The sequence below is a fragment of the Drosophila tropicalis genome, unplaced genomic scaffold (genome assembly GCF_018151085.1).
Source record: "Drosophila tropicalis isolate 14030-0801.00 unplaced genomic scaffold, ASM1815108v1 contig_694, whole genome shotgun sequence".
NCBI classification, from domain to species: Eukaryota; Metazoa; Arthropoda; class Insecta; order Diptera; family Drosophilidae; genus Drosophila; species Drosophila tropicalis.
This window is the reverse complement of record NW_027173176.1, coordinates 2,382,545-2,401,957: the sequence shown is the minus strand read 5'-3', so window position 1 is coordinate 2,401,957 and position 19,413 is coordinate 2,382,545. Positions and strand designations below refer to the sequence as shown.

General features: G+C 40.0%; 1 protein-coding gene across 1 annotated transcript in view; it reads left to right on the top strand.

Moving 5' to 3' along the window:
- The window catches only part of app (Palmitoyltransferase app), a 71,599-nt gene that overhangs the window by 35,183 nt on the left and 17,003 nt on the right, over nt 1-19,413 (top strand). The window contains 1 exon segment of the mRNA XM_068292318.1: nt 17,026-18,691. Within this exon segment, the coding sequence (XP_068148419.1) occupies nt 18,501-18,691 (191 nt within the window). The 5' untranslated portion in view covers nt 17,026-18,500.

The following is a 19,413-nucleotide window of genomic DNA, read 5'->3' as shown; positions in this document are numbered from 1 at the left end:
ATTGCAACTCCTCCTCCTCCTCCCATCCAGCCCATGCCATTATGAAAGCAAAAGAGGCGTGACCTGTGCCCGGCTTTGTTAGGCGGCGTTGGAGTGGTAGTGTAACGTAAAAGGGGCTTTCTCTTGGTAATCTTTGGCATTAAATGCAGTGGAGTTCATTTATTCACTTTGCTTGACTGCCCTTGCCATCACATCCTGTCGAAGTATACTCGTAAAAAAAAACCCCAACAACTTGCAACGTGACACTTGGGTGCTCATTTAATTTGGTCACAAGCCGCCGCAACGTTCTCTTTCTATCTGTATTTCACCCCTCTTCTGCACTCTCTCTTAACTTTCGCTGTGCTGGGCGCAAACAAAGCCAAAGAATGGCAAAGTAAACTAAACAACAGCAACACGGAACGCAAGCAGGAACCGGAGGACTCCTTGCTCCTACCATTGGTTGGGTACGTGCCGCACAGTTTTGTATACCCATTAACCAAATGGGTTAGAGGGTATATAAGTAGAGGTTATCAAAATGTTCACAAGAAATGCCATAATAAAGTTTAGACCAAACGAAATTATGAAAGAACAACATAGAAATGTTGCGTGTAATCAAATTACAACTTCAAGCTAAGTTTTGTAGTCCTTTTGTTAATTTTCGAATGAAATTTCTAGAATGTATGGAAAGTCTGCTGGTTTTTAATAAATCTCTGCGAAATTATTTCTCAAATAATTACTTGATTACTTAAATTATGGTATTATATTTCGTATAGGGTATTTAAAAGCCGACAGGTCCTACATTTGGTTTGCTTCCATTTTTTTTCTTTTCGGTTTGAACGGCTGCAGGAGTTTTGGGGTTAAATGATTTGCCCATATTTGGCGTCGTTTTCTCTCTTGCCAGGTACTTGACTGACCTCTTGAATTCGTTTAATGTTTAGTTAGGTCGGGGTTTAGTATTCCAGAGACTGGCAACATCATCCTCCACATCCGCACATTTTTCGTCTGCATACCCAACCCCTTGCGATGACGATGACGACCCCGTGTCTGACAGGTCCGCCAGGTGGCCGGTTCGTCGGTCGGTCGAATGGTCGCCTACCTGCTTTTGGTCGTTTTCTCTGTCCATCGTTTCGTGCTGAAATTAATGGCCAGGCTGAAGTGTTCTAAATTTTAATTTTCTGTGAGGTGTTTTTTTTTTAAATGAGTTTTTGCTCTGCAGTTATTTTTCTCCTTTTATAAAGTGTTCTCGAAATGTAATTATGCGACGGTCTGGCTTTAAATAATCTTCCTTCATTCAAGTTGTTGTTGGATTTTTTTTCTTTATAGAGATTTTATTTAATAAACTCATACAATTAAATACTTTTGGGGCTATTAAAAATGAAAGCCTCGGAAAATATTTAAAAGGTTTCGCGCCACCAAATATGCTGTGTGAAAAAGGGAAAGTGCAGCATCGTCAGCAGAGCCACCAACTGCAGTAATGCTCTATGGATGGTGCATTGGCCGGCCGCCCTGCCTGTGACCTAATAAAAAATTATTTCGCCCAAAAACGAAAGCGAAAACGAAAAAACAAAAAACGGCGGCATACAAAAGGCCTTCAACATGAGTGAAGGGAAAATTTTTGCATGGGGCGGAAATGAGCCTGCGAGCAAGATAAATGCTGGTCGATATGCACATTCAGCACTTATGAGATATTAAGTTGAAAACTTTACCTCTAACCACCGAAGCAGCCATCCAATCGCCCATCCACCCACTTAGCCACCCACTGACACCCCATGTCGCATCCCTCCGTTAAATTGAGCAAAATAATGCGGTCAATTTATAACAACTATCCATAGAGGTAGTTGGGGGCAGGCCGGTTCCTCTACTCTGTATGCATATCATTGGGTAAGTATGTATGTATATGTATATGGATGTACATACATATATATATTTTTGTGGAAGGATGTGCATGCGGTGGCCATTATTCCACCACTTTGCCATACCAAGGGCCAGTGTCAGCTTTTCGAAGCTTAAACAAAAGGAAGTGCTCTGGCTGCTACTTTGTCAGTTTAACTTGTTGGTCGGTCCGACCTAACAGAGAAGTATATCGGAAGGGGGAGGTGACAATAAAGAAGAACAAGAACAAGAAGAAGTAGTAGTAGTAGTAGTGGGCGATGGGGTCGATAGTGTTGCTCAATGGTCGATGGCTGAGGAGGAGTTGTTCCGGCTGCTGCATCCTTCTTTTTGCTTGCCAGCTAGTGTCATTTGGCTGTCTCTTTTTCTCGTTGTGGATGTGGTAACGGAGGCGGTGGCGGCGGCGGCGGCGGCACACAAGTTTGCAAAATTATGGCCATTCAATTTATAGGGTTAAAATTATTATATCTTTACCCCACACTTTTCACAACTACTACTGCTGCTATCTATCTCACTGTCGCCGGATTCAGTGGGGCTGAGAGGTTCGGGTTTTGGTTGGTTACTTGGTTGGTACGTGACCTGCTATTGAAAGTGTAAGTGACTTACTTGCTATTGGCAAATGACCCAATTTATGAACCGCATTCCGGTCAACGGCTGCGGCAAACGAGCGTTCGAATGGGCAGTGGTAAAGTAAGACGAGGTGACATTGGCCTGGCGAGTTAGAGGGTAAGAGGAGGGCTTGGAACATACAACCACACTCAGACACACAAACACATACACGCACACACACATACGACAATAACATGGACATGGCTTCATTTCGCTACCATGACATTCTGTTTTCACTTTTTAATGAGCCAAACGACGCTGGTGAAAGTAGTCAAGTGCATTTCGAAATTGGTTAAGTGAAATTTATGGCAAATTTCCCTGCAAATTCGATTTGCAATTAGAATGTGAAGGGTAAAATTTGTCCACAAACCGCAAAAAAAAAAAAGGACGGAAAGGAGAACTAGGTCAGAGTGTACGTGAGTGTCGACGATGATGGAAGAGAGTGCGATTGAGGCAAAAGAGGACTGCAAATTGATTGCCTAAACGATTGATTACTTTGAATTGTTGTTCAACAATCATTTTGTTCCGCAATTTGTGACAATAAATCATTGAAATGATTAACTAGTTAGTAGTAGTAGTAATAATAAAAGCTTTCGGCTGTATTTTATAGTATCCATATTAGCCACTACTATTTACTATTTTTAATTTTAGCGTAAGAGTAACTAGTTTACGTACTTATGTTTGATTATAATAAAAAAAACAGTTTCAACAATTCACTCGTTGACAAAGATCCCTAAAATGGAGAATTTTCTTAGAAAATTGACTTGCTAAATTAGGTGGTCAAGTGTCAGGAATAGGTTGTGAAGCATTTTCGTTGCCTACTTATTTGGGCCAAGTTGTTGACATTATTATCATTGCCTACTTTTTTGGGCATGACCATCTTGTTATTGGTGAACCACGTTTCTCAACTAAACTTTTTAACACGTTATGCAGCTTAAATTAATTACGCATGAAATTAGAAATAATTGGTTTAAGAAGTTGGCCAAGTTTATTTTAAAGTTTTTTATGTTGTTGTCTCTCTTTGTCTTGTTAAATAATTTTGCTTGCAAAGAGTTTAAGAACTCAGATAAACAAAACAAAAAGGAGAAAAACAAAAACAAAAAAAAAATTAAAAGAGAAGAAGACCTAGCACGAAAGTTGGATCGTACTCTGTATAAGGCTAAGGTGTGTGTGTGAGTTTGTGTGTGTGTGTGTGTGATGATGACGGCAAGTAAACAGATAAACATAGAAAACTGGAATTGCTGTGTACGCCAAGCCAAAGAATCTTTACGAAAGTAAAAACATCAACAAAAACGAAAGCAAAAGGCAAACGAAAGGGATAGGGATAAGGTGCAAGCGCAGGAGCAGGAGCAGAATGAGGGGAAAAGAAGATACATGGATGGACAAAACAATGGTGCAACAGCAGGCAGGCAACGCGGCAATAAAAATGGCGCACAAGTTCAGTTCAGTTTTTGGTTCTCTCGAAACACGTGAGTCCGAAATGGAGAGCCTGAAATGTTTATTTGGGTCTGCCGTATGGAAAATGTCAGTGTATATGAATGTGTTTGCCTATGTGTGTGTTTGTAAATGTGTTGGTTGTAGGCCATAATGCTGCACCAGCCGAAACAACAATAACAACAACGACGATGACTCTGTCACAGTAACCTAGATAGCTCACAAATTTTCAACCCAAAATGTGCCACTTTCGCTTTGACCCACAGCCGTGGCAACGAAGGGCGGACGCCCAGCTGCTGCAGCTACTACTACTACGGCTGCATTTGAGGGTCAATGTGGAGCGGGTGGAGCGGCGATGGATGGGGCACGACCATGGGTAAGCTGTATAAGAAATCATGCTTGAAATATTATACTCGTATGTTGCGGTTAAAGTGCAGCCTAGCCTAGCAGCAGCAACAGAAGAAGAAGCAGCAGCAGCAGCCATGCACAGTTCAGGACAGCCAAATTGCAGCAATGCATCACTTACACAGAGAAAAAGAGAGAGAGACAGAGAAAGAGGGATACGTTGGAAGGGGAAAGAGAATAAGACAAGTCACATTCTCCCTAGTGTCAATGTGCGTGTATATGTGTTTCTGTGTAAAACATGCAACGCTGTCTTGTCTGTGCTGCCATTGCCTGGTCCTGGGCCTGGGCCTGGGCTTCGGTCTGGTCTTGTGCCTTGGGCTATGCCTCCAACGTTGCCTCTGACAAATGGTTTGATTTTAAGCTTAAGTCAACACATGGACGAAAGACCGACCGAGCGTCGACTGAACGTCGAAACGACCGACCTATTGTCGTAGCGACGAAGCTACCGAGCGACCTTCCTGCCCTGCCACCTTGGGGAAATTTTTAAAATGACAGCAATTTATTTAGACGTTCACATTGAGGCCTGTCTGTGTGTGTGTTTAAGTTTGTGTTTATGTGTGTGCGGTCAAAAAGGCTTGCCTGCACCCTGAGGTAGGTCACTGCCTCGCCCCTAACCCTGGCCCCCACTATACCCCCCTAAGTCATCCAATGCCAAATATTTAGCTTTGGCCGCATTCTCGCATTGTTGACATTTAGCCGCTAACAAATTTCTATGTCAAAGGACTCGTGTTTACGCATAAATAACTTCTCCTTTGAACTCGGCTCGCCATTTATTCAACGTTTCCACGTTTTTCTCTCCATTTCTCTCATTTTGTCTTTTCCTGCTCTTTTTTTTGTAACCCAAAAAGGATCCAAAATTAATTATGCAAAGTGTGGACCCAATACCAAAAAAAAAATATATATATAGGTATATAAATTTTTTGTTTTTTGTCATATTCATGAAAGTTTAGCGCTGACTTAACCTTTTCTGATGGCCCTATAAACGTGCTAAAAATAAACAATTTACCACTCCTTCCGCCCATTCTTCCCATTCCCATCCGTACAGTCCTTTGTCCTCTGTCCCAAACCTAACCCACGCCGTTTAATATTTTGTTGTATGTTTGCGTGTATTCTGACTCGTGACACTTGATGTGTAAATATTTTATGTCATTTTTGGGGGCTACCCCCCGGAAAATAAAAAACCAAAAGGGACTAACCTTTTGATTTGGGTTTTTGCCAATTAGTAAAAGCCTCAGACTTTCCAAGCAAAATATTGTTGTTATTGTTTGTTGTTGGGCCACCCTATTTAAATTGTTGATTGGTAACAATGGTCCTTATGAAGAAAGAGGGGTTTATTAATATGTATTAAACAATTATTTAATGACTTTTGCAACAAGCGGCCTATAAAACCCTGAGGGTCAAAGACCGATAATATTTAAGGTCTAACCCTAATAATAGGCTTTGCATTATAATTTTGTGGCTGCTTGAATGGCAATTTGTTTGACTGTAAACCAAGTTGGTACTACAAAATATCAAATAAAGAGCCATTGAATCGTTTTATTTTTAACCTGACTAAAATGAAAATTAGCTGGCATTATTTTTGGGAATTTTATTCGGGTACTTTTATCCTTTGTAAAACGCGCTTTGTCAAATATTAATTATATAAAATCGACTTTAAAACGTTGATAGGCTGTAATTAATACTTAATAAATATCCAGGAAATAGAAAGATCTTGTAAATAGGTACAAAATTTTAGGTATAAAACTTTACAGAACTTATTATTAAACTTAATGATTAAATAAATTCGAAAAAGTTATATTTTTTAAGACAGTTACTCAGAATATTTTTGCTGTCTCATATCCGGTCACACTAACGGCCAAAAAAGGACTTGACACATTGACCAAGGCTGACGGTTGTCACAGGTTTGTGATAACCACAAATTGCACAAAAATTGTGCATTCCTAATACAATTTTCAACTAGTTATTTTAATATGTGAAAATAATATGCAAAGGTTTGCAGAAAATTTCACCTGCAAATGCAATTTCAATTCAATTAGCTGACGTAATTATTCATTAAAGGGGTGGTGCGGCTGAATGCAATGTCTGTCCAGTCATTGACATGAATTTCCTCAACGAATTTTCAACTTAATTTACAAGTGTAATGCTTGCTCATCACCTTCACTCGAAATCTGCTTGGGTCACCGTGTGTAATCCCTGGCAATGAATGGCTTAAGGTCAAACCAGCTAGTTTCACTCTTCAGTCGGTCCAACAATCAAGAGCTGAACACAGCTGCTTTTTGGAGCAGGGGTCGGGGCAGGATGGGGCCGTTGCTACTGCCGGGCAATGAGAGCCAAAATGTCATGTGTAATACCGCAAAAGTGCCAACAGGCAGGCAGCAGGCAGGCCGGCATTCAGGCATTCAGGCATACCTGTCCATGCTTCGTGGACTGGCTTGCACCAGTTTTACCAGTGACGTGTTCTGCATACTCGAAATCCGTCTGCCCCTTTCCACCGATTCTCTTTTTTCTTCTTTTTCTCGTGATGATGATGGCCAACATAAAAGCTTTCAGCCAATGCAACTCTTTGCCTTTTGCCCTCATATCACTTTCGGTTCCTCTACACTCACTTACACACGCAAATGAGTCAACAGCCTGTGGCCACGGACATTTGCCGGGGCTTATAGCGTGGGCCGTGTGAATTTTGTCAAACGTTTGGCTCTTGCGATTTTAATGTGTAACAGCATCTCGCTACTTCTCTCTTACTCTCACACTTGCCATCTCTGTCTGTTTCTGTGTCTCGTTTGCACTCTCAAATTGGCTAACAGCTGAACTGAGCTAGTCATGTCGACGCCTTAAAGTAGGCAACCCGCTTGGCTTTCATCCAATATGCAGTGAGAGAAACACCCAACATGCAGTCGACCAGAATTTATTATGTTTGTTGTGCAAAATTAAATAAAAATTGAATTATGTTTATATCCGCCAGTTGCTGTTATTGTTGGCTCTATAATAACGCGCTTTGTTCAAGAGTTTGTTCTTTTTCTGTCTCCTTCCTCTTTACATACATATATAGGTACATATAATATATATATATATATATGTAGTAACATTCCACTAGTACAAATATCATGATGTCTTTTCATGCTTTCTGTCGTCGCACTTTCCCCTTTCTGTCTCCCTCTCTGTCTCTCTAGCTCCATGTCTCCGTCTGTTTTTCATTTCGCATAATAAATTGCATTTTCCATGCCACTGAGTTGTCCCACCAAAAACTCCTCCGCTTCGCTTTGCGCAACGCAGTTTTGTGTATGTTTGTTTGGCTGAGTGTCACCACCAGAAACCACCCAACCACTAGCAGCAGCAGGATCAACCATCTCAATCTCCTTCGTCTTAGGAATGCTTGCCGTGTGCTGCTCTTTTATTTCTTGGCCTGACTGGGCGCACGGTTTTGCATTAATCTGATTTCATTGCCCCAGCTCTAGAGTAAATCTGGGCATCTTCCTTTTTACTTGTACCGCAGATGTTTCCACTTGCACGCGCTAAATCAATTTGCCGTTTAAAATCCACCTGCGCTTCGCTGCCCTGCTCGCTCATTTCGCTCACCTTTTTGGCTTTCAAATCAACGTCAGTCAAAGGGAAAATAGCTGCTAAGACTTTCACTTCTTTTGCTCCCTCTCTCCCTTCTCCTCCTCTTCCTCAGCAGCAACTTACCTCATCTTTTGCTTTCTCAACAGCATGTTTGTTAGGGGTTTTTTTTATCCTTCATGTTACGTGCATGCCGCCGTTAAGTGATTTTCATGAGTTTAACGAAGTGGTTACCACCCAGTTATCCTTTTTGCCACAGCGAGAGCAGAACCCACAACAACAACAAAATCTACAATAAGGCGCGATGCTTCCTTTGCCATTGCCTTTGACTCATCGTGTGCAGGACGAGCTATGTATATACATACAAGAAAAAAAAAAAAAAAAAAAAAATGGGAGAAAAACCAGCATCATCATCATGTGTTCTCTTCTTTGTCCTTTCAAATACCCTCTCTGAGTAATACTGTGATCCTTTAAATTAGGAGCTTTTCCTTCCCTAAATTGAAATATATGTACATTTAAATAAGCTCTAGAGTCAATTATTTAGTTTTTTAGAGTTACATTTTATCTTTAATTATTTGTTTGTTCACTCCCAAAAACTTTTAACAAATTTCACTAGATAAGGAATACATTTTACAGAGACATTTTTTCAAAGTATGAATCGTTTCTGAATCTTTCTCGCTCGGGAAAACAGGAGAAAATATTAATTTGAATAGAGCATAACTTATAAAGGTAATTAGTTTAAAACTATGCAACTTTTAAGGATCACTCCGTTAAGCTCTGTCCTGCCATCTAACTATTAACATTCATCATAAATGTTTATAAGGGTATTCAGAATTCGTCACATGTGGGTATATGTGAACGTGTAGCTTTGGCCCTTCTAATATTTGCTTCCAGCCATGGTTGAAACAATAGATTTTTGAGTGTTGCCACTTTGTTTTACAATTTTATTGCGCGAATTTCGAGCAATAAATGCTGCAAGCTAAGCAGCAGCATCAGCAACATCACCAGCAGCCAGCATAACAAATGGTGTTTGCCTCAAAGAGATGTTGGTTTCTTTTTTCACATTGGTCGCTGCACCCCACATCGTTCTATTCCTCCATTACTCTTCGCTTTGTTTCTATTTTCATTTTTTTGTTGCTCGTTTTGCCCTGTTTTTTCTTCTATAATTTTTTTTTTTTTTTTTGTATGTGTTTTGTGTTTGATGCGCACATTTGAGCAATTTCGCTTTTTTTTGCTGTGTTTGTTTATGGGTATGAATGTGTTTGCGTCTAAGTGTGTGTGTGTCCGTTGTGTGGCGCGTGTCAAAATTGGTTAAACGTGAGTGGCTTTCTCTATGGCAGGGCTGCTCCTAACCTGAGCCCAAATGCCAAAATCGTCTGAATTGTAGCTCAGGATGGTGTACTACTCATCTTGGTGGTCCGTTTAGGCAAATTAGCTACATTTGCCACTGGCTGGCTCGTGGCTTTCGCTTTGGCTCTGGCATTGCCTTTGGGGTCAAACCATAAATCATGCGAACTCCTCACGAAAAAGGAGACGGCGTCGACGACGACGATGATGACGATGATGATGATGACGACCAACCTGACTCCGCTTTTGGGAGCTTAATCAAGTAAATGGCCAAACCGCAACCATCACAAATCGCGCTAGCTCGTTAATTTTAAGCTGCCCTCATAAGCAAGTCTAATTTTTGGCCATTCAAGTGAGTTATGTGTTTGTGGCTGCGAGTGGTTCGGTCGCTCCCTATACGTTAGCAGGGCGCCTCTGCCATTAAATGATTAACTGTAGTTCAACTCAATTTACCAAAGTCATTGCGCACGAGGCCGAGGCACCGGGCATTTGGCACTTTGACAATTGAAGTTAACATAGTTGTTACAAAGCTTATGTCAATGCGTATTTGATAACTTAATCCAGTAGTAAAGCCAATCCATAAATTATAATTTATTACAAGCTTTCACCATTAATTACAAGTGCTTACCTAAAAGCCAATCAACATTTTTGCTCTAATTTAGCAGCCGTCTGCGTGGACTTAACTTGATGACAAAAATAATTGTTTTTGTTAAATTTTTTAATACATTGGAATAGTATTTAATAGCTTTGGAAGATCGTTATTTATAACTTTCTTTAATAGCTATTATGTTGGTAAATTGACATCCTGTATATATAAAAAGGTTAACAATTCCAAAGTCCAGCTTGTAAAATCAAAATTTAAGCAGTTTACTTGCTAAGAGCTATTGAAAAGAAAAACCATTGTCAATAACTTGTGTGTAACTCTAAGTAAAACCTTTTCAATGGAAAAACCTGCTACATTTAAGATTTTGTTTATATGTACATTTTATTGTAGATACATTTTCCTTTAAACAGTAAGCCGACTGCTGATTGTTTGTTTGCCCTTTCAACAGTATTGTACATATCTGCCCAACGGCCATCCTTGATGTTCTTTTCAGTCAGTAAGGTTCAAGGGTCTTGCTCAAACCAATTAGCATGTACCGCATCTCGGTTGAAATTTTAAAGCTTTACATTGCTAAGATTATAACTTATGAGCTTGTGTTGTGTGTCTTGTGTCTGTCTATGCAGATGTGCCTGATGCGCTGGGAACAACAACAACAATAACAAGCAATAGCAGCAACGAATACAAAAGCTGTCAACAACAAGTTGCCCAACAAAAGATTCGAGTGTCCAATGCACATGCTGCAAAAGAACAGTCCATTGTGTTGGGCATTGTGTATAAGGAACCTTTAGCCAGCCAAGTAAGCAGCAGCAGCAGCAGCAGCAGTAGTAGTAGTTGCCAGGCAGGGCAACAAACGTACCGAGGGACAAAGGAGCGGACAGCGGGCAGACGGACAGACTGACACATAGACAGACAGACACTCATATAAAGGGAAATGAGGGGGGCTAAACTAACAGTTGACAAATAGAGCCTGGTCACAGCTGGTGACGCAGTCCCAACACATGTTTGTGTCAGGTCTGGCCCCACTGTGCTTTGTGTGTGTGTGTGTGTGTGTTAGTTAGCAAGTGCATCAGCGGCATGATGAAGCAACAAAAACAAAATGGAAACTAAAACAAAAATTTTTAAACAATCTGCGTTTGGCAATCTTATGGCGCTGCCATCAACTTTATTGAAATGTTTGGCAGTTTTTTGTGTCGAGCTCAATTTGTGTCACACACACACACACACACACACACACACACATTCATAAATGCATAAAGAGCTTGTGTTGCAATTTTGATTTTTGCCATAGCATACTTTTTGGGGCTGCCCAACGAAAATTTATGTAAAACAAAGCTTATTGATTATGATAGAATTTGTGCCAAAGCAAATAATGTTGAAAATGGCACTTACTACTACATTGTGTTAGTGTTAGTGTGAATGTGAGTGTTTGTGTGTGTTTGACTGTGTATGTGTGCGTGTGTCCGACATTGACAATTCATTGATTTTTGATTGAAATTTAATTGAATAATAATTCAAATTGGCCATCATCGAAAAAAAATGGCCCAAAGTGGAATAATAGGGCTATTGCTCTAGGGCACTGAAGCATAAAAGGGTAGCTAACATTGCCAATAATGCCAACAAAAAAGAAACTTTTCACATCACATCGAATCGATGCGCAAATCGAAGATAAATAAAAGCACCGAATAAGCAATAATCCAATAGATATATACATATGTACGTACTCTTATATATATATATATATATATATATATATATATATATATATATATATATATATATATATATGGGTATATATACATTTGTATATGTGTATATAGAACATTATGAAACAGGCGCACGCACAGGCTGGCGGCCAGTTCAATGTGTGCGTGCTAGAGCGATAGAAATAGAAATCGCAATACCAATGGATGGACGGCGATGGCCCAAGATAAGGAAATGGCCAACGCTGAATAAACATTTGCACATAATGGACATCGTGTTGGGTTTGGCTGCTGGCTAGCTGGTTAGTGTCTGCTTGTCTATTGAATATTCTTTATTTTTTTTTGTTGTTTGGGGTTAGGAAGTGTTATTCATTTATACATAATAAGCAGTTTTTTTTTATTATATATATGTATTTGTCTGTGGGCGTGTTATGTGGGCTAAACAGGAGCAATATGTATGGAAAATTAGGTTTTACCATATGGACCAAATACGAACTGATCCAACTGATTAGTTATGCAATGTTTATGCTAGAATTTATTTGGGTAAATTAATTTATATACATACAATAGTTGTCAATATGTCGAATTCTGATATTTTCTTTATTCAAATCTTGCATTAAATATTAAGTTCAAACCAAGCTTACTTTGCACTTGATGCGCAAATGATTTTTTTTTTTTTAAGAAATAAAAATATAGCGGTAATTCTTTTATATTACCAATTTCATATCAGACTGCAAAAGATATTTAATTTTGTTGGCAAAAAGAATTGCCAATCAGTTTGTCCAGGACCCAATCAAAGTGGGATTTACTTAATGAAAATAATTTTTTTTTTACATTTTCATATTTAATCGGAATAAATATCTGTAAACTAATTGTTATCAATAGTAAGAGAAATAAATAGTTGCTTGAATTTTATTAAAATTAACGAGAATCGAAAATTAAACAAATTAATTGACAATTTTATGAGAACTAACTGGAAAGTCTATAACAATGCAAATTGCCAACGAAGCTGACATCCAATTTGTTGACATTTCTTGTCTATTAATAATAACAATGATAAACTAGATCTGAAATAAATATATATATATATGTGTGTGTGTGTGTATATGTCTATATATTGTGTTGCAAGTAGAGCAAATTTGGGAAATGGCAAAGCAAACGACAATTAATTAAATGCACCACAATGAGCGCTCGGCACTGCCTGAAATCTCGGCTAAAATAAGAAAATCAAATAAACTACATAAACAAAATGAAACTAAACGCTGAGCTGAGCTCTAGTTCATCAGCACAAATAGTTGAATAGTTTCTATACAAATAGAAACCGAAATGAAAGAAACAGAACACAGAGAGAGACACACAAACACACACACACACATAGATAAACATACGGATGGATGGATAGATGAAAGAGTGAATAGGCGGGAAACGTAGAGGAAGGGACATTGAAGCGGCCAAGCACCAGTAACGGATGATGGTAAATAGACAAACAAAGTTGGCATCTGCCAAATGGACAGGAATTTAGAAATTAAAGCAAAACAATGCGAAAAGATTAACAACAGATACCAGCACAGTTACACACACACACATATACATATATACAGTTAGAGAGCGAGAAAGAGACACATGGATACATATATACACAATCGACACAAACAACCAACATATAAAATTCGCAATTGTACGACAATGGCGACGTTAGTTTTGTTGGTCCGTCCGTCTGTCCGTTCGTCCGTCCGTTCATCTATGTGGCATAAATTGTATGAGAAGCGTGGAAAACGACAAATGCTGATGGCGACTTTGGCGTCGACTGTGACAATGACGACTTTGGTGGCAGTGACGGTAACGGTAACGACAGCAGCAGCAGCAACGGCAACGGCAACAGCAGCAAACGTCGGGAACAACGATTGCTACAACAAACTTTATACATACTCGTACATACACCAAGAACAGCAGCAGCACAGCCAGTGTGTGAGTATGTGTGTGTGTGTGTGCTGCGTATATCGTCTCGCTTTGTTGCCATAACGGAAATGGACGCCATGTCGGATGTTTGAGGAAATGTTCGTATTGCTGCTGTTGCTGCTTTAGCTGTAAGCGGCAATGTTGGAAATATGTTTTGCATTTCTCTGCTATTGCTCTTGCTTTTTGCTCATTTGTATGACCTTTAAGTAAAATGTGTTGCAAATTGCAAGGGATGCAAATTAGAAGATTATTGACAGCTTTAAAGTGTATTTCCTATGCCCTATTAAGTATGCTACAAAATTGTTTAAAATCTTTTTTCCCTATTATTTAAAATAACAATGGCATTCGCTTTGTCAAATAGCTAAGAAATTTGCAACATTTTACAAAATTTATGCTTGATGTAATAAAATTGATTAAACTGCTTTGGTTTATTATATTTTTCAAGCTAAATGTAACCTCCTCATCGATTTAACTTAAGTTAATTGTTGACATAAAGGCTTATGGCATAAAAAACGAATACAACATTGCTAAATGTCCTGACTCTTCAATGGGCTATTGACTCTACTTGGCCCTTTGTCAAACAGTGTTCTCACTGTAATGGGGCGCAATAATGATCTGTCAGTATACAAATGGTTATCCTCTTTAGCATTGTCACCATACAGTGCATACGCATGTCGCTTTGATTACAAAATCCTCCAAGAGCAACACTTATACCATCGACAACAACTTGTATGTGGGTGTGGGTGTGTGTGTGTGCCTGTTCCTCCTTCACTCACTATTCATATGCAGGCCAGGCATTCATACATAGATTTGTTTGTTTGTTTGTTTGTTTGTCTGTCTGTCTGTGTGTTTGTTTGTTTCTGTTGATGTTGCTGTGTTTGTTGAATGAGTGGGCGGGCGTGCAAATGCGAATGGGGCGTGTTGCGTAAATGAATGAGTCCAGAGAGCTAGACCCAAGCCAGACTCTTGGTTCGACTCAAGTTTCCTAGCCCATAGACCCAAACCGCTTCGCTGTATACACATACGCATGGTTGCGAGTGCACTTGCCATATGCCGAGTGAGTGTTGTTGTCGTCGTCCCCCGACTGAATGTTAAGTGTACTCACTCGCCATGCATGCGTATGAGTAACGAGAGTGAGAGTGTGGCATATGAGTGTGTGTGTGTGTAAGTGTGTGCGGTTTAATGGGTGGGAAATGGGTGGAAGAGTGGCAGGAGGAAATGCCGCCATCAAGCACACTGGTGTTCAAGTGTTTGATGTATTACAAAATATATACGAAACCGCAGCCTGCAATTACAATGCCAAGTGCTGCTGCTGCTGTTGCTGCTGGTTGGGCATTTCTCCCTCTCTGTTAGCCAGAGCGAAAGGGAAGAGTGCAAGTAATGTCTTGTGTGTGTGTGTGCGTGTGTCTGTGCTTTGAGTATAATTTAATAATACTCACATAGCCCACCAACAGCAGCATGTGCACATGCCGTGCCACTGTATTGTGTTTTGTTGTCTTTTGTTTTTATTAATATAATAAACATTTAATTGGCATAATATTCTATGCGCAAGTTGGTCGGTCCATTGAAATTGAATTGCCATAAGTGGCCATTTATTTACATATTTACATTTGAGTGGCTGAACACTTCAACCTTCAAGCTCGGCCTGCCTTCTCTTTGCTGCTGTTGTTGTTGCTTTTGCTGTTGCTACTTTATTGTTTCGACGCTTCTGTTCACTTGACATTTTTACGTCATTTTGTGCAATTTATGAGTGCGAATTATATTGAACACAATTTCAAGTATCTCTCTGCGTGTTGTTATTGTGTGTGTGTGTGTGTGCGTGTGTATGCCTTTAATTGGTACTTCTTGACGCCTGTTTACTGTGTTAATTATACGAAATTTCAACTAGAGTCATTGACAATTTGCATAAACATTGAGAAAACGCCCGTACGAAAGGAACATCTGCAACGATTCTAATGGGCGACGTGCGCCTAATTAACGGCAAATTGCCAATGCAAACGACTGTCACTACCCCTCTGTCCCTCTCTGTGTCTTTCTCCCTTTCGCTATCTATGTATGTATGTGTGTTTGCTGTTACTATACAGCGTCATCTGCTTGCTTAAGATAACAGTTAGGTTTTATAGCAATGGCTCGACGGCTGCTGCTGCTGCTGCATCTGCGGGCAAATGAAAGGCAGGGCACACAGTGCGTATGGTTAACTTTATTAGCGCAAATTAGCTGTGGTGGCAGCCGGAAATGGAAAGCCACGAATTAGCGCATTATAGTCACGAATATGCATATGCATGGATATATATCCGTCTGTACGTTGGTATAGGTGTTGATGTAGCAAGATGTGTGTGTGTGTGTTTGTTTGTGCGTGTGTTGTATAATAATTTAGTCCGTTTTCATCGTAAAGGCTTTAATTTATGAACGGTTTATGTACATATAGAGCGATTTGCATCCTAATAATATGCAAAAGCACTCGAATATTTACAATTTGTTCATGGATAAAGGAATTTATGTTTTTTGCTTTTGAGAAAAGGATTGCGCGTATTACTGCTAATTGAAATCACCATGTCACGTACATAAATATATATATGTACATATATTTCTATATGACTTTTAAATCCAAAAATCATAATGAAATTCGCAGCATTATGATTTAAATAAGCAATTTATATTTGAAGCTAATTGCGTTGAAATTGTATTGAAAACTTGCATAAGTTTGATTACTCTTACAAATTGATAAACAAAGACATTAAAAAGTATTCATTTGCTTCATCAATTTTAGTGCTGTCATTTGAAAGTATATTAAAAATAAATGGCCTAGTTTTTTTTATTAAACAAATCTAATTGAAGATTCTTGTTTCATTTAAATTTCAAAGTCTAAATTCTGACTGAATTCTAAGCAGTACATTAAAATAATTTGAACAAATATTAATTCATTTAATTGATAAAATTTATTTTGTGTATCGAAATCTCATAATAAAATGACAAGAAAATATTTTATAAATTTGAGCATAATTAAAGTAGGCATAAATTATACGATACGATATTTTTGTCGTGACAACTGACTTTTAAAACTGAATAAAATTGATAAGTCAATAAAAAGCATATTTTTGGCTTAATAAATAAACCAGAAAACGAGAGCCGCGCCAAAATTGCTTTAATTGTTTAGGTAAATTTAAACTTTCTTCGGTCGGTCGGTCTGCAATTGTAAAAGCCAACTTTGGCTAACTTTATTGACTTTGCTCAACTTGTGTTTTAATAACTACTAGACAAAAGAGAAAGGAGAAATAAGCATTATAAAGGGACAGTTTTTTTTCTTCTTAAATTCTTTTTGGAAGTTTTTTTTTTTTTTGTTATATCGTTGACAGTTTCCGTTCATTTTGCTTCCGTTTTGCGTTCGCCCCATCTAACAAATTCTTTTTGGCACTCTTACAAAACTTCTTAATCAAAATAACTTAATGATTATATGTAACTATTTGCCTTAATTTCCCTTTCTCATTCACTTACTCAATCTCTCTCTCTTTCTCTCTCTGTATGTCTGTGTCATTGCAGGACGCTCGTTTCAATCTGGATCGCCGCCGCCGACGCCAATTTTAACTACTCTTTGAGGCGCCACCACTGGCGCTTACAGCAGCAAGCGGATAATTGAATCATAAAGGACACGGACACGGGCACGGATACGAATTTGCGAATTGAGTTGCGTCTCTGTGTGCGTGCCACGGCAAGGCAGGGAAAGGCAAGGCACGGTGTGTGCCGTCCTAAAAAAGTTCGGCAGCGGAAAATGCTAACAAAGCCGAGCAAATAATTGTTGTAGTGAAACACGCGGAGAACGCGGGACAGCGAACAACGACGCTGAGAAGTAAAAGGCGAAGACGAAAGTGTGCAGTGGAGAGGTGGAAGAAAAACGCGATAGACCATTGCTAAGGATACGGCTGCAGGAAAATGACAGCCATCCTGCTTTAATTAAACTTGCCAAAAACCGGAGGATGGGGGTGCGCCAGTGCGCGCAGTGTGAGTGCGAGTGCAAGTACGAGTACGGGTTCGAGTTGTTGGTGCCTGGCAGTCAAAAACCGGTGAAAGGGGGAGAAAATTGAAACGAAATGTCGCTGATGCCGTGGACCGTGGACAACACAACAAAGTGGACGAAATTGCTTTTGGAACAGCCAAGAGCGAGAACGAGAACAGACATTAGTTTTGATTAAATTCACATTTTACACACGACAACTTAACACAAGCAACAACAACAACAAAAATTACCCAAAAAGCAAACAAATCTAAAACACTAAAACTAAATTCGAAGCCAAGGAAAGGCAAAGTTCGGCGGACTGTAGATGTATGGAACTAGAAGAAGGTGAATGCTTGGCTGTTGAATTTTACGCTTGAAGTAACCGCAAACAAGGTAGAAGGGAGCCACTCTTCACCCATTCGCCCACTAAAACTTGCCCCCAACTCTCTCTCTCCTACTGCTGCTGCTGCTGCTGGTGCTGCTGTGCGAACTGGTAACTGAGTTTTGCATGCCGCAAGTAATACAAGGAAGACGAAGTCGTCGCCTCCGTACCCGGTCCCCCATTAACAGCTACACATGAACACGCCGCTGTGACAGTGACAGTGACGTGGACAGTGTGTGTGTGAGAGGGAGTGAACGAGAAGGAAAGAGAAGGAGCAGCGCAGAGAAGAGACATTGAGGAGACATACACAGGACACAGGGAAATTTCGTCAACTGCAGCCAAGCGGTGTGTCATCATCAGGAGCCATCATCAACGCACCCACAAAAACCAAATTGGCTGCCGCAAGGATTGCCTTGCACCCACATTGAAAACCAACCAAGTACCAAGCACACGAAATATCCTGAGAGTGCTACGTCAGCCCATATCATCGTCAGCTACAACTACAGAGACCACTACCACCACAACAAGCAGGAGGGAGCACTGGGCATTAAACGTTGTTGTCGTCGTCGCAATCCCCCACTTTATCACTCTCCTCTTCAACAAAAAATACGGGAGACCATCATCAGTACGGCATAGGAGATGAATCTATTGTGCTGTTGTTGTTGCAGTAACATGGCACCAAACCAGCGCGTCACACGCAAATGGGAACTATTTGCCGGACGCAATAAATTCTACTGCGATGGATTACTAATGTCCGCACCCCACACGGGCGTCTTCTACTTGACGTGCATCCTGATCACCGGCACCAGTGCTCTCTTCTTTGCCTTCGAGTGAGTATTCGTATCCGGATGTTTGTGGATGTCCCTGTGGGCGACATACACACACCCTTGCATACATAGAGTTACACACAACTACACATACTTGTGTAGGGATTTCATGCGCTTGTCAGTCGATTCAGTCAGTCAGTCAGTCCGTCTGTTAGTGGTTTGGCTTGCATTGTTTGCAAAATGTATACGTTGCTAATTAAGCATTTCCGTTCGCAGCGCCAACAACCCTTTTTGCCTCCTCGCCCTATTCCCCCTCCACGCCCTTTTAGCCAACTTATCTCGGTTTCCAATTACGCCCACATTAATGGTCGTCTCTGTAGCTTTCGGACAAGCTATGGATATCTATGCTTACATCCTACCTCGCTCCTGGCCCTGGCCATGGCTCTTGGTGCTCTGGTCTCATATCCAATGGCATGTAATTATTACTGTGCAACGTGGCGTATGCGTTATGCTTGGCCTGGCAAAGGACGTTTACTGGTTTTTCCTAAAAACCAATGAGACAGAGAGAGATAGAGAGAGAGAGAGAGAGAAAAAACCAAACCAAACCGGACCAGAATGAGAATCAGAACCAGAGAGCAAAACTTTACTGGCCACTTTTTCGGCTTGAGGTTGGTTTTGCTGTGGCTCATCTGTCCAATTCATTTTTGAAGAGTCCTAAAGGGCCAAAAAAAGAAGAGAAAAACCAGACCAGGGGACATCTCATGCAATGAGGCGTAAAAATAGTT